This window comes from Thunnus thynnus, chromosome 17 (genome assembly GCF_963924715.1).
Source record: "Thunnus thynnus chromosome 17, fThuThy2.1, whole genome shotgun sequence".
Classification (NCBI taxonomy): Eukaryota; Metazoa; Chordata; class Actinopteri; order Scombriformes; family Scombridae; genus Thunnus; species Thunnus thynnus.
Genome location: NC_089533.1, coordinates 26776814 through 26789157, shown reverse-complemented (window position 1 = coordinate 26789157; position 12344 = coordinate 26776814). Strand labels below are relative to the sequence as shown.

Genomic DNA, 12344 nt, shown 5'->3' with positions numbered 1-12344 from the left:
TAGTATTGCACTATCATAAAGTTGCAGGACTCTAAAGAGACATATTTTTCATTTAAATTGTCAAAATTACATATTCATTAATCTGGTATTACTTATTTCAAGTTTCACAGTGCTCCTCACAGCTGTTGCATGTGATGGCAGTCCTCTTCTGTTCTGTTGCAGTTCCATTTACTGTATTTCGAGTTCAGTTCTGTTTTGTTGACCTATTTTAGGGCCTCAGTTTAGTTATAATTAACTTTTGCTTTGGTCTTTGTCAATTTGGTGGTGAATAGAAACCCACCTTTTGCGAAATTGCAAACTTGTGTCCTGTGTAGGAATATGCATCATGTAAGCATATTAATTACTAAAATATAGAAAGTATTGAAACATTTTTGACACAGAGCCCCTCTTCAAGGTTATCATGCTGGAGCCACTTTAAAGCCCTATCATTAGTTGATTGATTTATTTATTGACTGGGACAGTGTGCAGTTTGAAACATTGAAGATGCACTGCACCAGAGTTAGCTTGAAGCTAGTTTGCATCTGTAGTCCCCAACAAAAAACATACAACAGCACAACAAGAAACAGTACAAATAAACAAAAAACAAAAAACAAAACACACACACACACACAGAACACACCATACAAAATACAAAACTACACACAGCACACAGCACATCACACCCACAATGACAATTAGAAGTTGTCAAATTTAAATCAAGACCATAGATGGAGTTTAGACTCAATGGTCACACAGCTGATTAGTCTTTAGCAGATTTTTTCATTTGGCCTTGAATGTATTGATTGAACTACAGTTCTTAATAGCATTGGGTAGGGCATTCCACTGAGTTGTGGCTTTCACAGAGAAAGCTGACTGCCCAAATGCAGTGCAACGAAATGGTATGGTACAATCTTGTATAGATGATATTCTGGAGGATCTAATAGAACTTACTGAGCGAGTGTACACAAAGTCACATAGTGGAGGATGGGCCAAACTGTTTAAAATTTTATAAACAAGGCACAAATTTGAGAATAATCTAAAATTCTCAAAGCTCAGTAAATTGTATTTCTCCAGTACCCTACAGTGATGGAAATGCATTGACTTTTTGTCCAGAGTTTTAAGAGTTTGTTTATATAAGGACTCAAGAGGTCTTATGGCTGTTTCTCCACCCCCCAACATGTGATGCAATAAGACATATGGGAAAGAATCATAGCATGCATAAATATCTTGGCTGCGTCCAAAGAGAGACAGTTTCTAATATGTCTAAAATTTGCTAAGTTGTACTTTATGGTTTTAACCGTTTTTTTTAACCTGTTTCTTAAAGTTCAAATTTGGATCCAGTGTCACCCCAAGATACTTAAAATCAATAACTATGTCAGTTTTTTCACCTTTGATGAAAATATCAGCATTAGGAGGTTGTACCATAGTCTTAGAGAAAAACATACCCTTTGTCTTGTTTATATTTATACTCAGACATGATTGATCAAGCCAATGTGTGCAGCAGCTAACTCAGATGTTTTTGCATGTGTGTACACAATGGTGTCATCTGCATACAGATGTCATAATCCAGATTGTGCTTTAGTGGTGCATATTACCACAGTTTACCTGGGATCTTTGGAGCTGCTCACATATTAATGCATCAGTAATAATAATAATCCATATATATACTGCCATTAATACTGACAGGAGCCATCCTGCCGCATAATGAGTTTATTTTTGATATTTGAGCAACATTTTCCTCATAATATTTATACTAATGTAACATTTTGAATGCAGGACTTTTACTTGTATTTTTTCCACAGTTGCATAGTTTAATGTATCAAATGACAATGTGTAATATCAGAGGTATCGCTTGTAGTGATGAACCTACAGAGAATTATTAGCAACTCTGCAGCTCCCTTCAGCTTTACAGAGCTTTATAGCAAGTTTCAGCTCATTGTTTAGCTGTCTGGCTGCAACTTTACTGTTTTGGTTCACTCTCAGCGCTCTCACAGTGTGGTTTTCAGCAGCAGCAGCTGTTTTCAGAGAAAAAGCTAAAAACCCAATGTACGCTACCTGCTCAGCAAGAAACAGCAAACAGACACAGTTAGCTGTAGACTAGCTGGTGAACATAGTGGAGCATTTAGCAGCAAAAGAGCTAGATATTTCCCCCAGGAGTTGGTAGAGAGCAAAAACAGATCTAAAAGAGAGTGAATATTGGACTTACATTCACCAGGTGGACAGAAACACGATTTCAAATGAATGATAATGTTGCTCCGTAACTGCTGGATGTGGAAATGAGTAACTGTTTGCTAAGAAAACAAGACAACTTAAAGGTGATGATATGTCAGTGTTGTGTTCACAACTTGTTTTGGCTGCCCAAAAGTGGAGGTTTAGGTAAAAGGTCTGAGTACTTCCCTCACCACAGACAGGGCTGCAATCCAAACATCAACATAAATAGTTGATATCAAACTTCAAATTTTGCCATGGCAATTAAACAGCAGGCTTCTACACAACCTCACAAGAACTTCAAAGAAATTAGCCTTTAGAGCAGTGACAGGACATCACATGCCATGCAGGGCCAAGAGTCAGCAGCTTTCTGACATCAGGTGATTTCTTGTATTAGTTCCTACTCTCTGGTTGAAGATACACTAATTCGCAAATCATCTCTTATTATAAAGTTGCAGCCTGGCTGCCCTCCACATTTCATGATTAACTCTCACTGATGTAAGAGCACAGAGTTCAGTTTTGTTCAGACCTATTACATATTTGTTCCAGATCTGCCCTAAAGTGATGGTTCCACTGGGGTTTGAACCCAGGACCTTCTGCGTGTAAAGCAGACATGATAACCGCTACACTATGGAACCTGCGCAAAATGATGGTATACTGGGAATTGGATTGAAAAGGTTTTTGATTTTAAAACCTGTAATACAGTTTCTTGAAGAAAACAAGAAATAAAACAAAATTCAAAAGCATGGTTTTAAGATTGTTTTATTCGGTTCAGCATTTACCTGTATGACATGAAGATAAATACAAATGACCACACAGGCACTTTCTGTGGATTGTGTGTTGTGTATGAACAAGGGCAGAAATAAAAAGATAAAAGCAGGAGAGAGCAAACACATCCCAGATTTGAAGATATGAAGCCATAGTCTGTATGCAGGCGGGTAATGTGTGTGAGTGTGTGTGTGTGTGTGTTGCTAGCGTCTGTAACCATGCTGAAGATTATAACTTGGTTACTTATTAACAGTTGTCCTACTTCCTGAAACAGGCACAGCAGATATGAATACATACTGTAGAGAGGATAGTGATTCGTTTACAGCTGAAAAATCCCACGTGGAACCCATGTTTTCTCCAATGAAAACAAATACCTGAAATTTTTCTCGTTTTATTAGCTCATGAGATAAATTAATAGCAGTAAAGGGTGAAGGTTTAGCTAAGCTTCAAGTTTAAGAATTAAGAGGAGGACTGGGTTTACAGTAAGTTATTGTGATAGTAACTTATTTTCAGCCCCACAGGAGTACCGGTCAATCACTAGATGTGCATGCACACTAACTGCTCTACATTTGGAAAAACCTACAAGCTAGAAAAGTCGATACAGCATATATACAGTGGATTCAGAAAGTATTCAGACCCCATTCACTTTTTTCACACTTTGTGTTGCAGATTTCATTTTAAATGGATATAATTGCCATTTTTGCCCATCAATCACAAACTCAATAATTTTTAATGACAAAGTGAAAATGTTTTTAGAAGTTTTCGCAAATTTATTAAAAATCAAAAACTGTATTACTACTGTATTACTTGGTAATGTCGTAGCTTCGTTAATGTTTGTTTTTACAGAGCAGTGTGGAAAAATTAAAGCTGTTTTTTTTATCATCCCAAAACTGACTCCTGTTTCTCTACCACCATTAGCCACATAAAAATCCTCCAAACTTAACATCTAATGAGCATTGTTTCTTATTGCTCTCATTAACATTTTCTGATCTTGCGCCCATTTTGGCAGGTCAGTACCTTTACAAACTGGTTCAAATTACCATTGCAAAATTGTCATATGACAATTCCCTGATCTGGCACCACTATGGTTAAGGTTTGGTTAGGTTTAAGCACAAAAACAACATGGCTAGGGTTATGGGGAAGTTCATGGTTTCTGAAAGTGCTGTGGTGATGGTTGAGACACCTTTCTTGACTGTAGGTGAGAAAAAGAAACAAGCTTTGGGCCCCTGAGTCAATGTTGCACACTTTGTTCACCCACTCATCCATCCACCCCAACCCACAAAGTTTGGCTCTATAAAAATGTTGCACTACTTCTGATAGTAACACCCCAAACACCAGCCCCCAACAACCACCTAGTGACACCTCTACTAACCACATTTAACACTTTACCAAATTCAGTGATGAACTGCAAAAAGAACTTCCTTCAGGAAATTAAGTCTCTCTACTGTAAATATGCTGCTTTGCATGATAGAATCAAAACACAGTAAGAAATAAAACTTAGGTGCATACTGTACATTGAGTGTAAGAGTGCCTTGAAAGATTGATATAATCTGCTCTGTTATGCTTTAGTTATGCTTGCTCTGACTTAAACATTATTAACCTTAATAAGTAAGATAACCTGGTTAATGTGTTTACATGGCTGTTCAAATGATCAAAAGTACCTCGTTTTGATTGTAATCAAGTTTTCAAAGTGTGTGTTAACTCACTGAATTAAAACTATTAACAGGTTTGGATCATTATTTGTCCAGAGTGGGTTTGATGACACACAGAGTTTTATATGCAACCTGATACAATTTGCATGAAGCTGCACTGAACAGTTTGCCAAGACTAGAATTAAGTCTGGGTTTAGGTCAGGGGTGAAGGTGAAGGTCAGTTTAAGTTTAGGAAGTGACTTGTAGTCAATATTGTGACTTCAGCCAAGGTCCTCACTAGTATAGTAAGGTTAGTGTGTGTGTGTGTGTTTGTGTGTGTGTGTGTGTGTGTGTGTGTGTGTGTGTGTGTGTGTGTGTGTGTATGTGTGTGTGTCAGTGGGAGGGGCCAACGACAGCACCTGTAACTCAGCACCAAGGAAGAGACTGACAGAAGAGTGAACGTGGACAGGAAAGGAGGAAATATGGAGATGTAAGAATGTACCAGGGTAAATTACAAACCAGAGGCATGATAACTGCATTGTGGACTAACAACAACTCATCTTAGCTCTCATTTTTAGTGTTTTCTGTGACTTGCTATTGCCACCTTCAGGAGAGCCATCTAAACCCTACAACAGGGAGGATTAGACCAAGCGATCTACCATTTTCAGGCTTGATTCTCCTTTAAACGTGTTTTCTTCACAGTGCTCTGAAAGTGCCAGACGTAACTGCACGTCCCCTTCTAGTTTTAGTGTAGTTGTAAATGAAGAAAATGGATTATGGGCTCTTCTCTGTGAAGAAACAGCATGTACAAACTGTCAGGTGAGACTTCAGTTTCAGTTTTCCTACCACTTCACTGAGACAGCTTATTATTAACTGGCCCCATGTACAGTATGCAATTTCACAAATAATTTTTGTTACTAAAGGCTAAATTCGGGAGTTCAACAAGAAGCTGGAATTTGATCCTAAAAACCTGCAGGACTCACCACAGCTGGAAGGAGACAACAGCTGGCTCCACATCCGTTTCAAACAGGTGAGTCTACAATAGCATTACACATCAATATGAACCACATACATGTCAACCTTCAAAACCTTTAAATTATTGAATTATTATCAAAAATATTTACTTAGTCATATTTAAGGAAGCACTGGGGAACAACTGTAAGTAATTTGTACTGATCCTCACACTACCCACCAAGAGGAAAATCAACTGTGGGCTGTTTTTGGCCACATCAATGCAATTTTTGGTGTATGTTTGTTCTTTTCATGAATCTAGCCTCAGATTTTCAAAAACATAGAATCTGGAGTTCCATAAATTTTTGAATACATTTAAGGCAAATGTGTGTGGCCATGCAGTTACCATGATTCATTTTACAATCCCTGATTTGAATATATTGATATATTATATAATTGAATGATTTTTTTCTAACTGATCCAGCTTCAGTTGATTGTCAGTGAAAGACTAAAGATGACAAGAACTCCGGTTATTCCGGTTGACATATTTTATTGTTTTCTCAATGTAGTAGTCCATGTTGGTCTGGATTTTATTCTTCTCCTGGCTCACTAGTGTCAATATTTGCTACTGCTTCCTTTTTATTGGACTTTTTATGAATTTTCAAAAAATTTTTCCTAACTGCCTTCAATTGTAAAACTGAGCCTTCCAAGTCTATCTCATATATGGAATTTGCCAGCTGCATTAACTCCACACTTTATTACATTGTATTTTTCATTGATTTCATGGTTTTCGGTCCATTTGTGACAGGACAACTGGGTTGTTGGTTGAACAGTCCTCTCTGTCTGTCAGTTTCATCGAGGGCAAAATGTCTCAACTACTGGTTTAATTGAAATAAAACTTGCTGTGTACATTCCAACCCAGTATCGCAGTATTCACAGGATATCAATGTTCACTGTCAGTGTCTGGTATCAATGCTCTATCTGATAATAAAGTTGGGATAGTCATAGTCTCCAGAGGATGTTTGGTGGTATCCTAACCTCTAGTGCCACCATCAGGACATATGTCCTGTTTTAAATATCAAAACTTCATGGGCAGATTGGTATGAAATTTGGCTCTTTCCCTCAGGACAAACTTCACATTTTTAGCCATACTTGTAAGGCACTAACAGGCTATCAGAATACGTTTCAGCCATGTTTTTCAGTCATTGCACACGTATCTGAAGGAACATGTATGCTTAAATTTGTACACCTGTCTACACCAGTTGTATTGATTTTAATTTGGGTTTCACCTAATCAGCGTTTTAAGCTTCAAGTCTGAATTTGCTCAAGATGGCAAAGTAGATTCACTGACATTTTTCACATTAAGTTCATCTGGTGAACTTTGACTCAAGAATTTGTGCTGTTGACCAATAGCAAACCGCCTTGACACTGCTGACCTTTGAGGGAAGAGAGAGCCTTCTCCTCAATAGAAATGGTTTGCAGACAGTTCGGTCGACGTTACAAATAAATCTTTTACATAACTGTGTGAACTTACTGACCAGTAAGTGAACAGGCTAACGCCTTCTTTAATAAATCTGTTTATTGAATAAAATGGTGTGCAATACTGTCAAAAAATGCTGAAGGGGAGTAAACAGCCCAGCACAGAGAAAATAGAAAGAACCTATTGTGACTGACTAGTGATAGCATTCCCCAGCTGGCTAGCGTGTTAGCAGTTAGTTCACTAGCTACAGCATGCAGTTCACCAACTAGCCCTGCAAGACGTCACTATGTACCAGGCATTTAGTCTTGTTACTTAACATGACCTAATTTTTCTAAAAGCAATTCCATTTTATTTAATCAGTCTGAACAATGGATATAAAAGCTATTTTATAGCAGGATATACACGTTTTATGGCAGCAGGCTTTCAGGTTAGAGTCTCACTGGAGTGGCTTTAAACAATACACTTCATCTCACAGTTCAGAAGGTGCTCTCTGCAATCTAACTGTGAAATCTGACCTTTGTTTGGAGGGAGATGCAAATTTGACACTGGTTCATCACTGAATAAAAGCGAGCACACATTCACCTTCGAGTTGGTGAAGAATCCAAACTGTTGGCTGCAAATATAAAACATCTGTTCTTCTTGGATGACAAAGTGTCAGCTGTTTAGAGGGACTGCAGTGTTTAATCCTCACTATGTCCATTCTCATGTAAGTGCTGTTGTGCAACACACTGAATGTGTAACTTGTGAGTGCCCTGTTTCATTTTAATTCAGTCGATGAATGAAGACTTTGGAACACCTCTAGTTCTCTCCTACCTGCCAGGCATAACAACCTTTGAACACTCCCTCCCATGTTTGATCTCTATCTCTATCTCTCTCACACACACAGTAAATATCGTGGTTGGTAACACAGTGAATACACCCAGACAACTGTGCTTGCAGTGACTGCAGAGTGTGTTTTGAAATTGAAATGTATTGTTTTTTGGTTTTAAAGCGCAACTGTCTCAGTCTCTCTACTGTACACAGTATACTGTATTATTAGAACACTGAATCATTGCTAGACAGTCATTCTTTATTTTAAATTATAAAAAAAACAGGAATTTGAATTTGAATACCATGGTTGGAATTGTCTTAACATGAACAACAATGACTGAACTTCAATGATATTTCAGTTTAATGAATGTCTTTCACCTTCATGCAACAGCTTTAACACAATAGTGATTCAAAATGCATCCAGTTCAAAAAAGTCTTTTTTTCTTTTTGTAGTCAGGCTTGAGTAGCGCTCTACTGGGGAAAATATTGGATGTACAAAATGTTTTATGTTTCACTTAAAACTATCCATTTAGCAGTTCTCAGAAGATAATCACACCCATAAATGCAGCTGTGTTTCAACTGGAGGCACCATGAAGAGGACGCTACAGCCACTGACAAAGGAAATAGTAATGTTGCTCTGATTAGGGTAGACCGAAGTTAGCAACATATTAACATGACTAGTTAATAGAGTCTACAGCCATGCTGGTTGCTAATGTACTCACAATGACAACATGCTGATGTAAAATGTTAACCATAGTCATTATCTTAGTTTAGCATGTTTGCATGCTAACATTTGGTAATAAGCACAAAACACAATTCCATCTTTATCTGTAATTATACTGTCTTTTAAATATAAACACAAATGTCAACCTCATCATGGTTCTAGAAGAAAGTTTTTCAGGAAAATGAGTAACTGTTGAGATATTTTATTCTGGACCTGACTGACACTGCCAATCCTTGATCCCCACCGTGGCTAAAAAGAAATCAGTTACCAGCAAGTATGCAGGGAGCAATTCACCATATCAGATCTGTTAGTGTTAGTGTTAGACCTCCCAACATCCACCTATCTGAACACTAACATTTCTCAAAACGTTCTTTTCAGTTGCCAATTCTGTATCTTTTCTGCACCACAAGCAACTAAATGGCGGCTCCCCTACACTCCCCACTGCACCACTGAAAGACATTCAAACACAGCTAGGGCGGCAAGGAAGTCGATACTCGCCGTCACTTCAAAGTGTTATAGAATCTACCTCAAAAGGAGACAAAGAGAGCCAAACAACAATCAGTTAGCTGAGTGTATCACGTCTTCATGAAATACAGAGAGAAGAAAAGAAACAATAAAACAATGCGGTTTAGTTTCTGTTTGCTCAGCTGCTGTAAAAAACTTGCCCTGGAGTCAGAAAAAGAAGCCAAACTGCAGCCAGTTTGTATACCAGCTGAGGCTGAACTTTCATAATAAAGGATCAGTTAACTAAACCGCTTTTTATAAGAAGTCACATCTTAAGTGTTGGTGGATCATTTCTTTCCCTTTGTCTACTATATTTACATTAAATGCTATTTTCACCCCATACTGGGGTGATTTCACCTTTGACTATTGTATTGTTGGGTACTTATAATCTTAATGGCCTATTAAGAAACATACATTTAAAGGGTAGGTTCACCCCTGTCTTAAAAGGTCAGGTGAGATCCTTACCTAACATGCTTCCAATGTAAGTGATAGGGACAAAATCCACATTCCAAAGTGGGAATTTTGAATGAAAATATTGTACTACAAGGACTAACTTTGGAAGATATACTCTTGAAGCCTCATAGTATTATATTAGCACATAAACATACAAATACATTTTTGCACACACAGTATGAGGACTGTGGATTTAGTACTCCATCACTTACATTAGAAGAGCATTATGAAGGGATCTCTTAATGTCCAGTATGAACAGAAAGGAAAACCTGTTCTAATGTACGTATGGGTGCCCAACTATTGTTTTAAGACAGACTTGAAAAATTGTGAACCCATCCTTTAACACTATATAGCCAAAAATATGTGGATATCTCTTTGCACATACTTTTGTGTACTCTTGGTCTGCGCAAGTTTTTTGTGGTTTATGTTCGACTTATTTGTGTTCTTGCCAAGATTTACAGTACCAGTCTCATTCAAGTAAAAGGGAAGGTGTGTCCAAACTTTTCACTGGTACTGTAGATGAGAAGACACAAAATATGATGCTACTTCAAGCAGGGATTATCTTAGCTTAGAATAAAGACTTGAAGCAGGGAATGCAGCTAGCATGACTATGTCCAAAGTTACAAAAACCCACCAGCACCTATGTGTTATATCTCATTTGCTTACTCTGTACCAAAACTAAAGTCTAAAAACAACAAGTTGTGGTTTTACAGGGGGTTACTTACTGGGACTATTTCTTTCTGGGCAAAATCCTAATTCAGCATGGTCCCCAAGCCAAACTGCACACCATCTTTGTGCGATCTCTCCACAACAATTAGTGTGCACATTCTCATCCTTGTCACAGTTGCCTGTCTGAAGTCAACATGAGCAGGAAAAGTCACTCATAATGTATTTTTGTTAAAAGATTTAAAATGGCCACATCTTGCTATTGTACAGCACATGTGGTATTTTATTCCACTTGTATCCACGTTCTTCTCATCTTTAAAAATACATTGGCTATTGTAACTGGTTGCTGGTGTATTTTTGGAGGAAGAGGAGGGGTGATCAATTAAATATGCCAGAACCATATGGCAGACCTTTTTGCTACAGCGTACTATATGCTATGGTATGACAAAAGCATTCTTCCAACTTTGTGTCAACAGTTTGTCCCCTTCCTGTCTCAACATAACCATGCACAAAGCCAGGTCCATAAAGAAATTATTTCCCCCAGTTTGTTTTCAATCCCATCCAACATTTTTGGGGTGAACTGGAACACAGAATGTGAGCCAGGATTTTATCACCCAGTATCAGGGTTGGACATTACTGGGAGCAAATCCCTGCAGCCAGGTTCAGAAATCTGCTGGAAAGCCTGAAACCAGAAGAGTGGAGGCTGTTATAGCAGCAGATTATATGAGTGTGATACTCCGGTGTTCACATACTGTAGGTTTGGTCACACTGTACTGCCATTGTCATCCCTCTGAATAAGAAAGTTACATAAATGATGAAATGTCTCTTTTACTGGCTCATCATGTCTCAGATGGGAATTCCATGAGAAGCTGAATTAACAGGCAGTAAAATGTGATCCCCCCCCCCCACACACACACACTATCACATATTCATTGGCCAGACCTCTGATAAGTTTCTTTGTCTTTCTAGCATGCACACACACACTTTGATATGACTCACTGACACACACACACACACACACGGTAACCTGAGCATGTGTGCATCCACAGCATATGGAGACTATTGAATTACACTGAAATATTAACAGTGTCATGGGTGGATGGACAGGTGCTCACACAAACACACACACACACATACACACATAATAACAAACAGATAGACACTCATAAAGGCAGGGACAGGTGCACAGGCATACATGCAGTCTCTGTGTTGCAGATTACCCCATTCTTGGTTAATCTCAATAATGTAACAGTCCTCTATTTTTCCATTTTACTCAGCTTTTTCTTTTTTCTCATAACCTTCTTTTTATCTCTTTTTCCTCTCCTCAGCCCTCCATCCATCCCATCTTTCATCCATTATGGCAGAGCCATCTCCAGGTTGGTGGAAGCTAACTTTCCTGAGGAGAAAAAAATCCCAGCCCAAGGTTTTGTATGAAATCCCAGCAGAGTCTGTATCCAACGCTGCCACTGGCCAGAACGGGTCCAGCACAGCCACCGGAGCTGCTGCCCACCCGGAGGACACAGTGCATGATCCCCAGCTGGACGCACGATTGGAAAGAATCGTAGATAAAACGACAGCAAGCAAGGGGCGCCACGTCAAGGTGTCCCACTCAGGGAGGTTTAAAGAGAAGAAGAAAGTGAGAGCCACGCTGGCAGAGAACCCAGAGATGTTTCCTGGAGGTGACGCCATGAGAGATGAGAACCAGAGGGCTGGGAAGTGACAGGGCACAAATACTCCAACATTCAATCACTGATGCATTCTAAGGGACACTTTAAATTTGGGGTTTACGGCTATCTGCCATCTTTGTCAGTCTCTGGAGCCATAAAATCCAAACTTAGGAAAAACTGAGCCTTAGGAGGACAATACATTTGAAAATTGGCACTAGAAACCTGCGACCTTTCTGTTACTGGAAACATTATCTGACTGCTAGACAAAACCAGCCATGTCACTGTATAAGGAGCTCTGGATCACTGCAAATTAGAATCTGCTGAAACACTTTTTTGAGTTGAGTATTGATATTTCTCTTTCTTACCTATAAAAATAGGTACGTAACATCCTGACACTCTGACATGTTAGCTGGGATACCAAAGCGTGTAAGTTTTCAGGTCTTGAAGGGCCTTGAACATCTTGCAAAAAATGCAGTTTAACTCGTACTTAGGAAAACTCTTAG

At 38.7% G+C, this 12344-nt stretch overlaps 1 protein-coding gene, 1 long non-coding RNA gene and 1 other non-coding gene across 3 annotated transcripts; 2 read left to right on the top strand and 1 right to left on the bottom strand.

Annotated features, from left to right (window-relative positions):
• Positions 1-2752: 2752 nt before the first annotated feature.
• trnav-uac (transfer RNA valine (anticodon UAC)) lies at positions 2753-2825 on the bottom strand. Its single transcript has one exon. It is a non-coding gene; the product is annotated as a tRNA-Val (tRNA).
• A 2195-nt stretch (positions 2826-5020) lies between these two features.
• LOC137168582 (uncharacterized) lies at positions 5021-11532 on the top strand. The gene is made up of 3 exons (XR_010924302.1): positions 5021-5405; positions 5510-5616; positions 11503-11532. It is a non-coding gene; the product is annotated as an uncharacterized lncRNA (long non-coding RNA).
• Positions 11532-11894, top strand: prr15la (proline rich 15 like a). Its single transcript, XM_067615441.1, has one exon. It carries the CDS (start codon positions 11532-11534, stop codon positions 11892-11894), a length of 363 nt encoding a protein of 120 aa, XP_067471542.1.
• The last annotated feature ends 450 nt before the right edge of the window (positions 11895-12344 follow it).